Source organism: Anoplopoma fimbria, chromosome 9, assembly GCF_027596085.1.
Source record: "Anoplopoma fimbria isolate UVic2021 breed Golden Eagle Sablefish chromosome 9, Afim_UVic_2022, whole genome shotgun sequence".
In the NCBI taxonomy this organism is placed as follows: domain Eukaryota; kingdom Metazoa; phylum Chordata; class Actinopteri; order Perciformes; family Anoplopomatidae; genus Anoplopoma; species Anoplopoma fimbria.
In genome coordinates, this window is record NC_072457.1 from 21,483,837 (window position 1) to 21,499,065 (window position 15,229).

Below are 15,229 nucleotides of genomic sequence, written 5' to 3' on the forward strand. Positions count from 1 at the left end.
ATCATTTTTGAGAGCTTTTTTTTTTTTTTTTTTTTTTTTTTTGCACAGCGCAGTAAAAAAGTCTTTGTCTGTTAAATCTGCTCCTCACAAGATTTCTACACAGCTACCTCCTCCCCCCCCTCTTTCTCAAATCTCACAGCACCTAATGAACAAAAAAGATGTAAAATTCATGGGGGTTCATTAATTATTTAATATTAATAAGAAAAGCAGCGTAGGCTAAATGTGTGCTACAGAAGTCAGACTAGCTGGTAACTGGGTCACTCTCAAGAAACATCATTTGTCACCTGCACACACCCAAGTACATTCAGCCCGGATCCCAGTTTATTTTAATTCTATGGTATTAAATGAGCTTTAAAAACACTAATGGTAACAAGATTGAATTTACGTTTTATATGTATACTTTTTACCATCCCTCCTTGCTGACATGTCACCTAGTAAATTTCCAGATAACATCTGTTAACATCTGTGATAGATAATTTATAGATTTAAATGTATCCAACACTAATTCAATAAAAATTTTACAAAAACGCATATATTTGAGTCTTATAATTACAGCAAGTATAAGTCGACTTTTGTGATAGATAATTTATAGATTTAAATGTATCCAACACTAATTCAATAAAAAATTTACAAAAACGCATATATTTGAGTCTTATAATAGTCTTATTGATAGCTAAGTGTGGGGCACAACTCAGCCTCTGAAAAGAGTTTTATAACATCCTCTGTGGCTATTTGAAATAAATGGGCATTGAGGAGGGCCTCTTTAATGGATCATTTGAACAAAATGAATCTGCAGATCAATTGACAAAAAAAGTAACTACAGTCTTCTTTTTTTCCAAAAGAATACTGTAAATTGTTTCTGTTCCACCATTGGATGAGGGGAGTCCACTACATATTTGCAGTTTATACTCTCAGGTTGAACCCAGAGGGATCTCTCAGCAGTAAATCTCCGGGTGAGAGGGACACAGACGGGGAACACTCAGACCATGATGCTAAAAGCCTTTAAGGTCTCCCCTCTTGTCTCCCCTCTGTCCTGAATCTGGAGCCGGACCAGCTGCCGGCCTCTCGCGTGTTTTTCTCTCTCCACATTGATCCGTCCCATCAGCCACCTTTGACCAACTCTTTTTTTCTTTCTTTCTTTCTTGTGAGAATGTTTAACAGTGAAACATCATACCGACAAAGCCACCACATTGTTTGAGCACAATGCAGACTTTGACCTGTTTCAGTATAGTCTGTGGTTACTTAGCGGTTACTTTTCCTTCAGTATTGATCAGGGATCATCACATATTGACAATATATCAGCGGGGACAGGACGGTTCAGTTTGAATGAATATTAGACCGGCAGTTTCTGTCAATGTGTCAACAGCACACAGGATCTCTCTCTCTCTCTTTAAAATCACCATGGTGGGGATTTGTTTCCATGCCAGCGTTCATTCATTAACAGTTGGATCAGGGATGCAAGTAACTGAAGGGTGAGGAGCTGTGAAATGTTATGTAGCAGTGAATCCCATGTGTGACAGGTGTGCATGTTGAATAATGCATAACGCTCTGTGCCATTTTTCATTGGAGCAGCAACGGAAGCGTGACGGCACGCTGCGTTGACTGTTAACTCAGACACACGTACAGCGAATGGGCTGACAAGACGGCACAAAACACATCGAAACAAAGCACCTCAACTTTTAAGTAACAAATTAACTTTGTATGCAAATGTCATGTTAGGTTGGGTGACAAATTAGCTGGAGGGTGCTGCATGTGAATCTCAACCTACTGTATGATGATGAGTTTTGTCTGTGGGCCACGTGGGTAAAATCCTCTGTGTTGCTCCGTATTTTATATCATGATATTGATACACTGTATATGTGTGAGGGCAGCAATATTTTTCGATTATTGGGTTTGATTATTTACTCAGTAATAAAATACTCGTAAGTAATTTTTCGAGTCATCGCTGGAACAAAAGGGCCGACCTTTCTCTGATTCAACTTCCCAAATTTGTGAGAATTTGCTGCATTTCTCTGTTTTTATATCAAACCTTTGGGTTGATCAGACAAAACAAACAATTTGAAGACATCTTCTTGGGTTCTTGGATATTCCGATGTGGCATTTTCTCTATTTTTGGACATTTTATAGACAAAACAACAAAAACAACAAAAATGTAACCTGACAAATGAAGATCAAAGAAAAAAATTGTAAAGAAATCCAATATGGCCATCAAACATCAAACTGCTTATTGATTTGCAATCTGGCCTGATACAACTAGAGATACTAAATGATAGATATCCCAATATATATCGTACACTTGAAATCAATGTATATATCTTATTGGAAGGGAACAATTCTTTTTTATTATCAATGAATCTGCCAATTGTAAGATATAATAAAGTAATAATTATGTTTTCGGGTTGTTAGTATGTAACTAATATATGTATGATATCTCAGGAAGGCCTGGAGGGAATTTCTTCACATTTGTCACAAACTTCTATTTGCCCACGGTGGTCAAAGGTCACTGTGACCTCGCAAAACACGTTTAGTCCATAACTGAAGAATAAATCCGCTAATTATCACAGAATTTCACACAAATGTCTAATTAAATAAATAAAATGATGAAGTGATGACATTTTATTTCCAAAAGGTCAAAGCTTAACTTTACTATGACATCATAATGTTGACGTCAGGACAGCAGAGTCGCTGCCCATCTTTCGGCGCAGGCTGAAAACTCACCTCTTCAAGAAGTACTACCCTGAGCCTTCCTCGTAGCACTTATTGTATTCGTATTAGTTGTTGCACTTATTGTATTCGTATCAGTTCGCTGCACTTATTGAATTCGTATTCGTTTACTGCACTTATCCTATTCGTAGTAGTTTGTAACACTTATTGTATTCGTATTAGTCTGTTGCAATTATTGTTTTCATAGTAATTTGCCTCTGCACTATACTTTTGCTCTGGTTTATGCTTTAAGATGCTTGTTTAAGAAAGGAGATGCACTTATGACTTCTGGTGACTAGTAGTTCTCTTGAATACCTATGTTGAATACACTTATTGTAAGTCGCTTTGGATAAAAGCGTCTGCTAAATGACTGTAATGTTATGTAATGTAATGTTGTGTTAACACATTTTTCTGTCCGTTTACTCGGATTCTGGCCATATTTCACATTTGGTTAGATACTAAATTGGTGACACTGATCCTAAAACTGAACTGGTGATTGTGTAGATCTCATGCCGGGTTGGAGATGTGTGTGTGTGTGTGTGTGTGTGTGTGTGTGTGTGTGTGTGTGTGTGTGTGTGTGTGTGTAGCATTGACGTTTTGGAATTTGTACTGTAGCTTTATTGCAGCAACATGCACATTGGTAGCTTCTTCTACTGTCATGGCGACAGCTTTGTGTTCTGTCAGAATCTGTTTTAGTGGCCAAACATGTTAACACATTCAAGGAGTTTGACAAGAACAACAAAGCTTAAGAAAGTGGAGTCCAATCAGTGTTATTCACGACACCCTCCATCCTCTGACCCTGGACTTCAGGGCTTTGATCTTGTCCTTCGTCCTTCTCTCTGCAACAAGCTGCTGATCTGCCACAGCTTGCCTCAGAGAGGGCGAAGAAGAAATAAATGATCCAAGATGGCTTTGACTCTCTCTCTCTCCCCCTCATCCCCCCCTCTCTCTGCCTCTGCCTCCACACTGTCCAACTCATGTACTCATCTGTGAACAAGAAGTGAATGAAGACAGCCAGTTTCTCACTGGATATTATTCACTGGAATCATTATGTTTTGATTATTTCTATTTCACACCCCCAAAACAACATATTATTAAAGTCTTCACTACATATATTGTATGTGTCTGGACATGGATGTAAACTACAACTTGACTGATTGGGTGGAGGCGTACAACCACGTTGTTGGTCATCATCATGTTGAGAACAACATAGTAACATTTCTTTTCCATGTTGATCTGATTTATCGACTCATGTTGTCATCATTTTCATAACTTGCCTTAAGAAAAAAAATTTTTAATTAGTTTTGCAGTGTTTTTTCTTCTGGGACTGATGCAACTGGAATGTATATAAAGGATGATTGGCCTCTTTTGGGAAAAAAAATAAAATAAAAAATGTTGCTCGAAAAACTAGTGCATCAGAAAAAAAAAAAAAAAACCCACGTCCGCCAGCCTCTTTTGGTCACTGAAGGGTTAAACGTCATTCTGTAGTAGGAAGTGGGTGGAGAAGCAGCCGAGGATGGAGCTCAGCCTGTGCAGCGACCACAGATCGTTTTCTTGCAGAAAACCAATGATCCACCAGAGGAGAACACAGTGAGCGCACCGGGGATCTGCGAGGACGCACGGGGGACAAAAAACCCGGACCGAATCCGTCCACCGGAGGACGAAGACGTGAAGCGATCCACCTGCATACGTGTGTGTGTGTGTGTGTGTGTGTGTGTGTGTGTGTGTGTTCACCGGATGGTAGAATAGAGTCGCTCCAGATTTCGCATCGATTTCGAAGCTCTGACGGCGCGCGGATGTGCCTCGCGCAATCGCAATTTTTTTTCTTTCTTCTAAACGTACAATAACGTGCAAATGTGCGTGAGATGAAGATGCAGTGCATGCACCGAGCAGCACACACAGGATGGGCTTTGAGCGTGGACTGCTCTGACATGCAGCTATAGAGCCGACAGAGGAGCGTGGCGATAGAAGCGTTTCCAAAGGATGACAGGAGACGCGTGGGAGGGCTTTTTGGCTGCTACTTGTAGTTTAAAGAGATTTGTGTTGTTGTTGTTGTTGTTGTTGTTTTTTTTAACTGTGATTCTCAGTAAATGTATAGGGGAGGGGGTGAAGCTTCATCTGTGGTGGGGTTGACAGTCTGGGCTGTTTTTCCTCTTCTGTCTCTCAGCTGGACTTCACCTCATGCAGCGCGCTTATTCAGCAAGTTCCCACCACAGAGTGTCTGTGCCAGCAAGGGATGAGGGGATGAGGAGAAGTGGCACTTTTTTTTTTTTTTTTTATATATAGATATATATATATATATATATATCCTACATATAACTACTTATAGTGACTACTTATGTTTTGCTTTTGTGACACAAGAGAAGATTAACATAGATCCTTTAGAATAACCATGTTTCCCTGCGTTTGGACGGGGGAATGAGGTGAAAAGTAGCCCGACACTCCGCCAAGCGTTTCGGTTTAGTAGTGAAGAGGATCGCGCTCAAAGCCACGCGAGAGTAAACCTGGAAACATTCACCTGGAAACCAACGAGATCCCATCCGACAGGTGTGAAGCCGGACACGCGCCATGGATGATTCAGGGATCATCCGGAGACGGAGGCTGCAGGTGAAAACTTTTTTTTTTTTTTTTTTTTTTTTTTGTACACACTTTTGTTATCATAATCAGAAAAAATTGGATTGTATGGATGCTGTAGAACATATGCTGCATGGATTTTAATAACCTCTACTGGGACATAGCTTTTAGAGGTGATGGCGTTTGATGTATGGTAGTGATTTGTTTACACTTTGAATTAATTTAGGTATTGATTTAAATACTATTTGTATTTGTGTAAGCTTCCAAAGAGATCCCCAACCGTAGAAAGTATAGGCCCTTAAGTGAATTTCTAAAAGCAGTATGAGAAGGCATAAGACCACAATAAACATGGAATGTGTCCACTCAGTTGATTTAGTAGACTGCTGAAACAGCAACTTTTCAGATCGGATTGGGCAACATGGGAAACCCTCTATCACAGTATTTGTAATAAAGGATATAGTCACATTTGTGAAAAGTAATGTCAACAATGTTTGAAAAAAAAAAAAATCCCTGACAAGTCGTGACATTGAAACAATCCAGCTCATTGATTTGCAACATTGTCCACAATGGCCGACAAGCCCAGAGATATTAAGGGCGATCTACCCCCGCTATCAACAGTATGTCAATTAACAAACCTCCTTAACATATTGTCCCAATAAGGTTTTGGAATAGAGTAACTTGTATAGGCAGCACCAATAAGTGTTTTACATTCACATTAATATGTAGGCTATTAACCCTTCTGAGTATGTGGAGCAGATTCTTCCATTACATCTGCATGATGTATAGGCTCCTCACTTAGCCCACATCGTGTACATTATGACAGACACGGGAAAGGCTCTGGTAGAAGCTTCCAGCGTGGCTTTCCTCCGCGTGTCGGGCTCTTGCGTGAAATGAATTAAAGCTATGCAGGCGAAGCTCACCATGCAGGACCCATTGTCTGCCAGTCCGTCCCTGCTTCCTGCTGAATTCATTTACAGTAAAAGCACTCCGCTGCACATTGCGGCGAGATGCTCCGCTCTAGACGATTGATCACGGTTCATAAAAGATATAGACAAGGCGACATTGGAGGATTTCCTGCAGAAATGTTGTGAAACTGCCAGGTTAGGTGTTCCCACTCCTACAGGTGCTGGTCTCCTGTTGTGAGGCACGGTGGATTAGAGCAGACTCTGATTGAATGATTTTATGATAAACTACTGCCTTTGATGAGTGTGTCTAGGGATGATTCGATTCTAAGGAATACAAGACTATCTGCGACCTCCAGGTCTGCCTTTGTGGATCTGTACTATTTAGACTACAGCTTTTGATTATTGTTGTTAAAGTGCAGGAAGAAATACAGTCAGTTTGAATCAGTGACAACGAAGAATAACATTTGGGGAACCGTCTAGAACCAGTGACATTTTTAGGCATTTTTTTTCTTAAAAATATGACTTTAAAGGCAGGGTTTTGTTATCTTGAGCATCTAGCAAGAGTACGCTAGATTTTAAAATGATCTATCGTAGCTAAAAGCACTATAGCTCCAAAAGTCTTTTAATGCACATTTGTAATGCACACACAGAGACACAGTAAGACACACACACACACACACACACACACACACACACACAACCACACACATACACACACTTAGCCCAAGATGGACTTTGTATCCAACTAACATCCATTATAAGAAGCACACAGACACACATTCACTTACAAGAAGATCACTGGTAAGCCCAACTTCTGATTTCACTCAGAGTGCATGTAAATGTGTGTGTGTGTGTGTGTCCATCCATTGAGTGGCTCCAGTAAGCATCTTGTGTCTGTGTGTGTGTGTTTCTCCATAACATCCATGCCTATATGTACGCATCAAATCGACCCCCCCCCCCATGCTCTCCATTTCCATCGAAGTGGTCGATATCCATATCTCAGACGGAGGAGGTCTAAATGCCGAGGATGTGGCGCAGTTGTCGGCCCATTAGCAGGACTAATGGTGGCCTAACAGCCCCCGTGTGCCCTCAGGGAGGAAGACCAACCACCAGCAGCAGGACGGGTTGAAAGGGGCAGCAGCGTAGACCTGAGGCGGGCGGCAGCTGTGGGCTACAGTACGCCCCACTTAAGTGCTCTTACAATATCTGGATCCCTTTACTGCCTGGATCTACTTTCACACCAGAGAGAAAGGATAGTGTGTGCGTGTGTGTGTGTGTTTGTGTTTCACACTTTATGACTGTGGACACTGAAAATAATTAGGGCAAAACTAAGGCTCAATATTGAAACCTATTAGTATCATGAATGAATACAATCATGTCTTTATCATTCTTCAAGAAGAAAATAGCCATGTTGTCCGAACACAACTTGGGCAGAAGCTTTGCCTGAATAATATTGTAAAAAGAACAAAACAAGTGTTTTAAATCAGGTTATATTTGAGTTAAAAGCAACACTATTAAAAAGTACGTAAAACTAAACAATACTGTACTGATCGATAAAGATGCATTTTTGATAACTATCTCTTTAAATTTAGTTATTAAAGATTTGTGAAAATATGGACTAAGAGGGACGGTATAAAATGAAACTTGTCAGTGCTCTCTAGTGGAGAAACAATGTAGAGGAGTTACCAAACGTATCTTTTGCTGACTTTGTCGCTCTTTACCAGCGCCACCTGACTTCCTCCTGTCATATCTGCGACGGCCTCTAGAGGGCTTTGTCACTTGAACGTTAACATGTTTTTTTGTGGGGGTACTTGCCGAAACGACTGATGCTGCTGTCCTTCTTCTTGTGAGGACTCGGCCTTTTTCGTGGCCACTTGGCACATGGCAGTCACTAGTATCCTGATTGATCCGTCCTGCCGTCCCCCTTAAGCCACAAAGTCGTCCTCTTCTCTCCGTCTCGCTCCAGTTGCCTCCCTGGCTTCCACAATACTCCACTCTTTGCTGTTATTTATTTACCACTCAGTTCTCCCTCATCACCTCCTTTATCCAGCCATCTTTCTGTACGTTTATCACCTCCCTCCTCACTTTGCCCTCTCTCATTTTGGCCTATCCTCAAGGCACAGCTGGCACACCATTTTGTGGGCGTGACGTTTGGCGTGGGGGCTGTTATGGTCGTTAAACAGGAAATAAATGACCTTACAATACAGTTCATTAATTTAGCTGATGTCTCTGTCAAAAGCGACTAACATTTTATTTCCCCCAATACACATGCAGACCGTATTATCTTCATTGTCTTGTCACTCTTCTTCCTCTTCTTTAAATTTTTTTAAGATTGTATTTTGGCATTTTTGCTTTATTCAACAGTAATTTTTCATTTTTTTTGTCATTTTTTTTGCTATATTTATATTTTTTCTCGCTATTTTATTTTACACTAGTGTCAGTATGACTTCTTATACGTTTAATACTTATTACTCTAATGTTCATATTTGTTTATATTATCCCCCTTAATTGTTCAGGTGTAATCTCTAGCACAAGAATTTCCTTTAGGATTAATAAAATTCAGTCATATCTTTCCGTTATATTATATTTCTGATGAAGAAGTCAAACAGGACATTTTCACTTTCGATTATTCATTTTACACATCCAGAACATTTCAATCATTGCAGAATAATGAACTTCTCTGCCACAGGTCCCCATGTAGCCTCATGACACGCATAACGAAAATAAACCACACGTTACGATCTGCGGCAACAGCCAGCACGTTGTATTTGGCTGTGACTGTGTGAGCGCGTGTGTCACTGAGATGAATCACCTTCATTTCGAATGAAAATGATCCTGACGTCCCGAACGGTCGTAGGTGTGTGTGGAGCATACTTACACTTAACCCATATGCTCACACACACACACACACACACACACACACACACACACACACACACACACACACACACACACACACACACACACACACACACACACACACACACACACACACACACACACACAAACACCTGCAAACCAACACGAGTCATAGAACATGTCTCACCCCTCTCTGTTGTAGGAGTACCACACACACACACACACACACACACACACACACACACACACACACACACACACACACACACACACACACACACACACTAGCATAATTTGTCCAATATTTTGTTCTGGGCAGTGTGCCCGTTTCCAATATGCTAAGCACAAGGGATAAGAGTGTGATCACTGCAGAAGATCCAGCTCTCTTGTGCCAAGTCCTGTCACTCACTGCCGTGCCCACCGCTTTGTTCCGCCTCGCCACGTCCTTCTGATGTCAGTTTTATTCAGGAAGCCTAGCTTTTTTTTGCCGAGAGAGCAAAGTGTACATCAAAGCTACAGATCTGGGCCAGAATAGATTTGGGAACGGCTTCAAATGTTTGAGTTACTTTATAACTGGGCTTGAATTATCATGCCAGACGCCTATAAAGCACCAAAGCTTGAGCCCAACTTAGTGCACAAAAACAGACAAAAATGAATGAAAGTAAGGGGGAAAAGAAGTTATTAAAGTTTTGAACTAGATCCTGCGTATCAAGAAAATAAAATAGGTTAAGAGTCGTTCAATTTAGTGTACGGACCAGCCATCTCAAAGCTTCTAAGTAAAACTATTAAAGGGAATAATACACAGTGTGACATTTGCCTCGCAATCTGCTGTCAGTCTTGGCAGCAGAAACAGAACAGAAGCCTCGTAACTCTGCCCAGAGCAGCAGCAGCATATTAACATTTTTCTTTTCTTTGCTTTCCAGTTTGCTTTCCAGTTGGCCTTCAGTTTCTCTTTCGGGCCCCCCAACCCCTTAAAACAATATGAAAAAAAACTGGGTGACTCCCTCTCGTCACTTTTGGACCTCCCTTTTCACAATAAAATGCAGCGGCCAAATGAGAATGTGATTAATTTGCAGTCACTTGAAACATGGAAGTTGTATATCATTGATTAAATGTGCTCAGTAGCACCAAAACCACTTAATTAACGCCTTTTTTGCACCCTTATAGTGCAACTTTATCAGATCATGACATTTTCCCTGATTGATCCTTCAGTAAAACAGCAGAAATGTAAAACTTCCATTACAGTATAAGCAACCTTTTGTGTGTGTGTGTGTGTGTGTGTGTGTGTGTGTGTGTGTGTGTGTGTGTGTGTGTGTGTGTGTGTGTGTGTGTGTGTGTGTGTGTGTGTGTGTGTGTTTGTGTGTGTGTGTGTGGTAGCTGTTGTGGCGTATTCACACCCTTCTACTGTTTCCACCTATTTTCCCACAGGCGGATATTGATGCAGTGTGTATTTAGGGCCGTGAGGTTTTATGTGTATGTGTGTGTGAGGAGGACACAATAGGACGCTTTGTGACATTCATGTCTAATCGTGAAGACAGGAAATGTTTTCTAATGTTGAACAATCACATATAATGATTATCCAGGCCTTTGACTACTAATGTATATCTACCATTTGCTTTTCTCACACTTTATAATCCAGCGTACTGCCAGCTTCACTTTTCTTTCTTCTGATTCGATTGCATGTCAAGAGGATTTTCTAAAATCGGCAACAAGGAAATTCTGTTTGAAAGGGAATATAAATGGTTAGATGAAATATAAATGTAAACATGATTAGGTGAAAAAGAAATGTGATAACGCGGTTTGTTTTGGATTGTAGCTGTTACAAAACGTTGTAACTTGCAGACATTTGGCACCAACGCTTGATGAATAAAACATCAGTTTGCCTCATGTGCTCACAGGTTTATTTGAAAAATGGTGCTCTTTATTGATGAATAGAAGTCCAAAAATTGGATTTTACAACCATGATTGTCTGGCATGATATGACTAACACACTGTCAAAAAAGAACAGGACTGAATCTCTCTTTTCATTAGAAATGACCAGCTGTGTCACCTCACAATCAGTCTTATAAAAGAATATAATAACCTCTTAAGGATTAGCCTTCCTCATTTGGATTATATGGACGAGTTGCCTGCAGAAAACATGTAATGTTTGAACTGCACTCTTGTTGCATGCTGATCTCTGATCTACCGAGTTACTTTATACCGTTTGAAAGCATCCTTACTGTTGTAACAAGCATCTCCGGGTTCATTTTTACAGATTCATCTGAAGTTTCTGAGGTTGTCATGGTCACTCGGAATTGAGCATATTGTTCAAAGAAATGCTGGAGTAGCCAGTAGCATGGCAACAACACGCAGCCATCTGTTGGACAGAGACAGTGAGAGGGAGCAGGTGTTGGGGTTTTATTCATTGGCCACCCCTATCACCTCACACACACACACTCTCACACACACACACACACACACACACACACACACACACACACACACACACACACACACACACACACACACACACACGTATATAGGACTCCTGCGGGGCTCTCTCTCTGAGTAACCCTGGCCGAGCTCACTTCCTCTTGATGATGTAATTCATTAGCTGTCCCAGAAAGAGCTCACTATGATGGATGATGTCACTCCCATTGAGAAAAAAAAAAAAAAAAAAGGGATTAGTCTCCTCTGAACTGAGAAGATCGATCCCACTCTGATGTCTTTACATTAAATATGAAGCTACTGACGGCAACCAGATAGCTTAGCTTAGCATACAGACTGAAGGCAGGGGGAAACAGCTAGCCTTTCTCTGCCCAAACATTAAAGAATATGTCCCTAAAGCTCATCAATTAACACCTTATATCTTGTTGGTTAAATCTGTCAACAAACAGAAATGTAAACACAGCAGTTTGTAGCTTTAGGGGAAGTTAAATAGACTTGACCATCTAGCTCCAGAAAGCAGAGGAGCTGCACAGAGGTGCTGGGCGAGCAGAAAAAAACTCAATTTCAAAATTGATTAAGAAATAGTAACAGCACATAACTCTCTCAAAAACCACAAACTATCAGTTTTTATTTTTCTGTTTGTGTAGAGATCAAAAATATTAGATACAACTCATTGAATGGTGTTATTTTTTGAATATTTGGAACCGGCCTAGCTGTTTTTATGCTAAGCTAACAGACGTACTTAACACACAGACACGAGATTGGTATCAATCTTCACATCTAACTGTCACCAAAACAGCAGAAAATAATATTTTGAACAATATAACACTGTTCCTTTAATGTCTGCAGAGCATTTTTTATTCATGTGATTACTGCACTCCTACTGCACACACCGCACACTGCACTTGTTCAATCCCCGGTAGGGATAATTATGATCATGATTTCTTCAACTTGTCTTTGGAAAACTGATTCTGAACTCATTACAATGTGTCTTGGCAGCGTTTCTTCTGCTCGTTGGCTCCTCGTAGTCGTATATACTGACGTCCTCTATATCAGTGCCTCACAATGTGGAAAAGTAAATGGGTGGTAAGCTAGTTTTGAGATTGTTTGGAGACGAGAGCTCCAGCTGTCAAGTCATGTTTCATCAGCTCGGCTTTGTTTGGGTTTCGTAATGCTTGTGTACTTATACAAAGACAAAGAGACGGAGAGAGAGAGAGAGGGAGAGAGAGAGGGAGAGGGAGAAAGAGAGAGAGATTTAACAGGATGAAATTCCCCTCTGGAAAACCAATTACAGCCTCTTATTTTTCCTCTCACGTTTGTGTTTATTTTTTACCGTTTGACCTCGGTGTGGTTTGTTCCTTTCATTTCTCCGACACGTCTCTGTGTCATTAAGCCTTCCACGCGTGAAAAGACACAGAAGATAATATCTTTTTAGTGGAGCCACTGGGCTGTAAAAAATAGCTTGATAAGCAACGCGGCACAGGCTGACAATAGAAATTGACGGTAACCTGATCTTGCCTCATCCGAGTGTTAAATGGAATCAAATTGGGAACAGATGGGCGACAAGCGCCACACAGATTCCTCCCAGTAGATCCTAATCACGTCAGAGTCCTTGCTGTTGTCTCCCAATGTCATAAATATAGCAGCAACATGTATTAAATTGACGTTGGCTCCACTCAACCTGGTGGTTCCTGAAGTCTCTGAGCACTTAGGAGGGATCGGTTTTCAAACTGCGCTCCACTCGCACCAGACATTAACAGAGAAATCACAACACCGGCTGTGGACGAATCCCAGCACACCGCTGTTTGAACTATTTTGTAATTACTATTTTATATTGGGATTTACCAGTTGTACCTCCTTTCAGGTTTATTGCATAGCTCTATTTTCGGTGTGGGATGTCAAAATAAAACCGATCAGACAAAAAGTTGAGTCAATATACATTTTTTTTTCCATTAAGTAACGTATCATTATAAATACTTTAATTAGATTTTTTTATTATTATGCTAATTCATAATTTATTTGCTCTCCCCCTCCTTTCTTCTTCTCTCTTGCTTTCTCTTTCTCACCAGAAGGATTTACCTCTGCCGCGGAAAAGTAGCAGGTAAGTTAACACTCCTGGATGTTTGTTCCTCTGTGTGTGTCTTTGGATAGATACACATGTTGTTGAGACATTTGGTGGACTTCATAGAGTTGTTTTCCAAAGTGTGGGAATGTGATTAATCTCCTGGAAAAGTGAGACAAAATCAACATAAAGTCATTTAATAAGGTTCTTATAAGGCAATTTTGCATTGTTTTTCTGCTTTTCTACATTGTATGGCCACATGTTTTCTGAGCTGAGAGGTTTTGGGAATCCTTCCTGCTTTGTTAAAGGAAGGCGCGGTCACATGATGGTATTTTGCCTTCAGACCGCAGCGTGTTCCAGCTCTGCGTGAGCCCTTTAGCTCTCTGAGCGTCTCCGTCGGCCCAATCTGTTGCTCCACTGAGCTGTGAGCGATGAAAGTTCAGCAGCAGGAGATCCGCGCTGTGACTTCAGCGCCCTGCTTGGTCGCAGAGAGGCCGAGAAGGGAGATTAGAGCAGTACATGATGTTGAGTGCAGATAATGAATGAAGGCCATCTTAATTGTTGTTTTAGGACAAATGTACTGTAATACAACGATTATAGTTCCTGTAATCGTTCCTAGTGTCCAAAGAGATCCCTCCTTTAAGGGATTTCATTGTCACTGTCGTAGGATTAAACTCATAGCTCTTGTGCTGTGAGAAAAAAAGACTTCTAGAGTTTAGCTGAAGCGAATTTGAAGATTCATTAGTCTGAGTTAGACAAATAAAATTTGAGAGTTTCTTCTTTCAGTCTTTTCGGAACCAAATGACCTCATTGCACTTTCATTGACAGTGATTGCTTGATGAGCTACAACAAAGGGACACTAACACAAAGTTTGTCCAACCTTCGATTTTAATAATGCTTTAAAAGGGATCTCTTTGGGGGCCAATATGAGCACAAGAAACAATTACAGCAAGAAAAATACCCAACTGTTTCAATGTACATCTGCCCATGTTATGAATCTCCTTGAACAACATTAGAGAAGATTAGAAAATAATCTTTTGTGTCCAACGTTTCTACCATCATTTGAGCTTTTTCTTTTTTTTAGATTTTGTGCATCACACTTCCGAAGGACGTAATAATTTATGTCCGTTGTCTATCGCGAACAACTGTCCATAAATCAGCTACGCCATCATGGAAAGAAGAAGCTCCTCGTGTCTGCAGAACTTGCTCGTGAAACATCATGTTTTTAAGTTTTCTTTAGTATGAAAGTAATCAGGTGATCTGTACATTCATGTGAATTACAAATAGTTAAATCAGAATACTTTCAACATACTTTAAAGGAATGTATGCTGAAATAAAAAGAGCTATAGTTGTCGCACATTGTTTTAAAGTGTTATTTCATGCATGAAACAATGGAAATTATAAGCAGAGGGTTTAAGGAGGCTCTCATCGAGCTCTTGAATAACATGATTAATGGATTTCCTTCAAAATGTCAGCTTTAAGGCCAGATTTTAACATGCAGCTTGGCTTCTCAGTGAAAAGGAGAGATGTAGTCTCCCCCCCCCAATGGATTACATTTAGCGACTGAATTAGAAACCTCTGGAGTCACTTTCTGTGCCATTTAGAAAAGAGTGGGATTGAACGATCTCTAGAGGTTTGTACAAAACTGATCACAGTATCTTAATTTTGTGGTACAGGCGTGACAAACTGTCTTTGA

At 40.5% G+C, this 15,229-nt stretch overlaps 1 protein-coding gene across 1 annotated transcript in view; it reads left to right on the forward strand.

Annotated features, from left to right (window-relative positions):
* The first annotated feature begins 5,271 nt into the window (after positions 1-5,271).
* The window catches only part of mast1a (microtubule associated serine/threonine kinase 1a), a 61,721-nt gene continuing 51,763 nt past the window's right edge, over positions 5,272-15,229 (forward strand). The window contains exons 1-2 of the mRNA XM_054604307.1: positions 5,272-5,310; positions 13,541-13,572. Of these exons, the coding sequence (XP_054460282.1) occupies positions 5,272-5,310; positions 13,541-13,572 (71 nt within the window). The remainder of the gene's footprint in view (positions 5,311-13,540; positions 13,573-15,229) is intronic.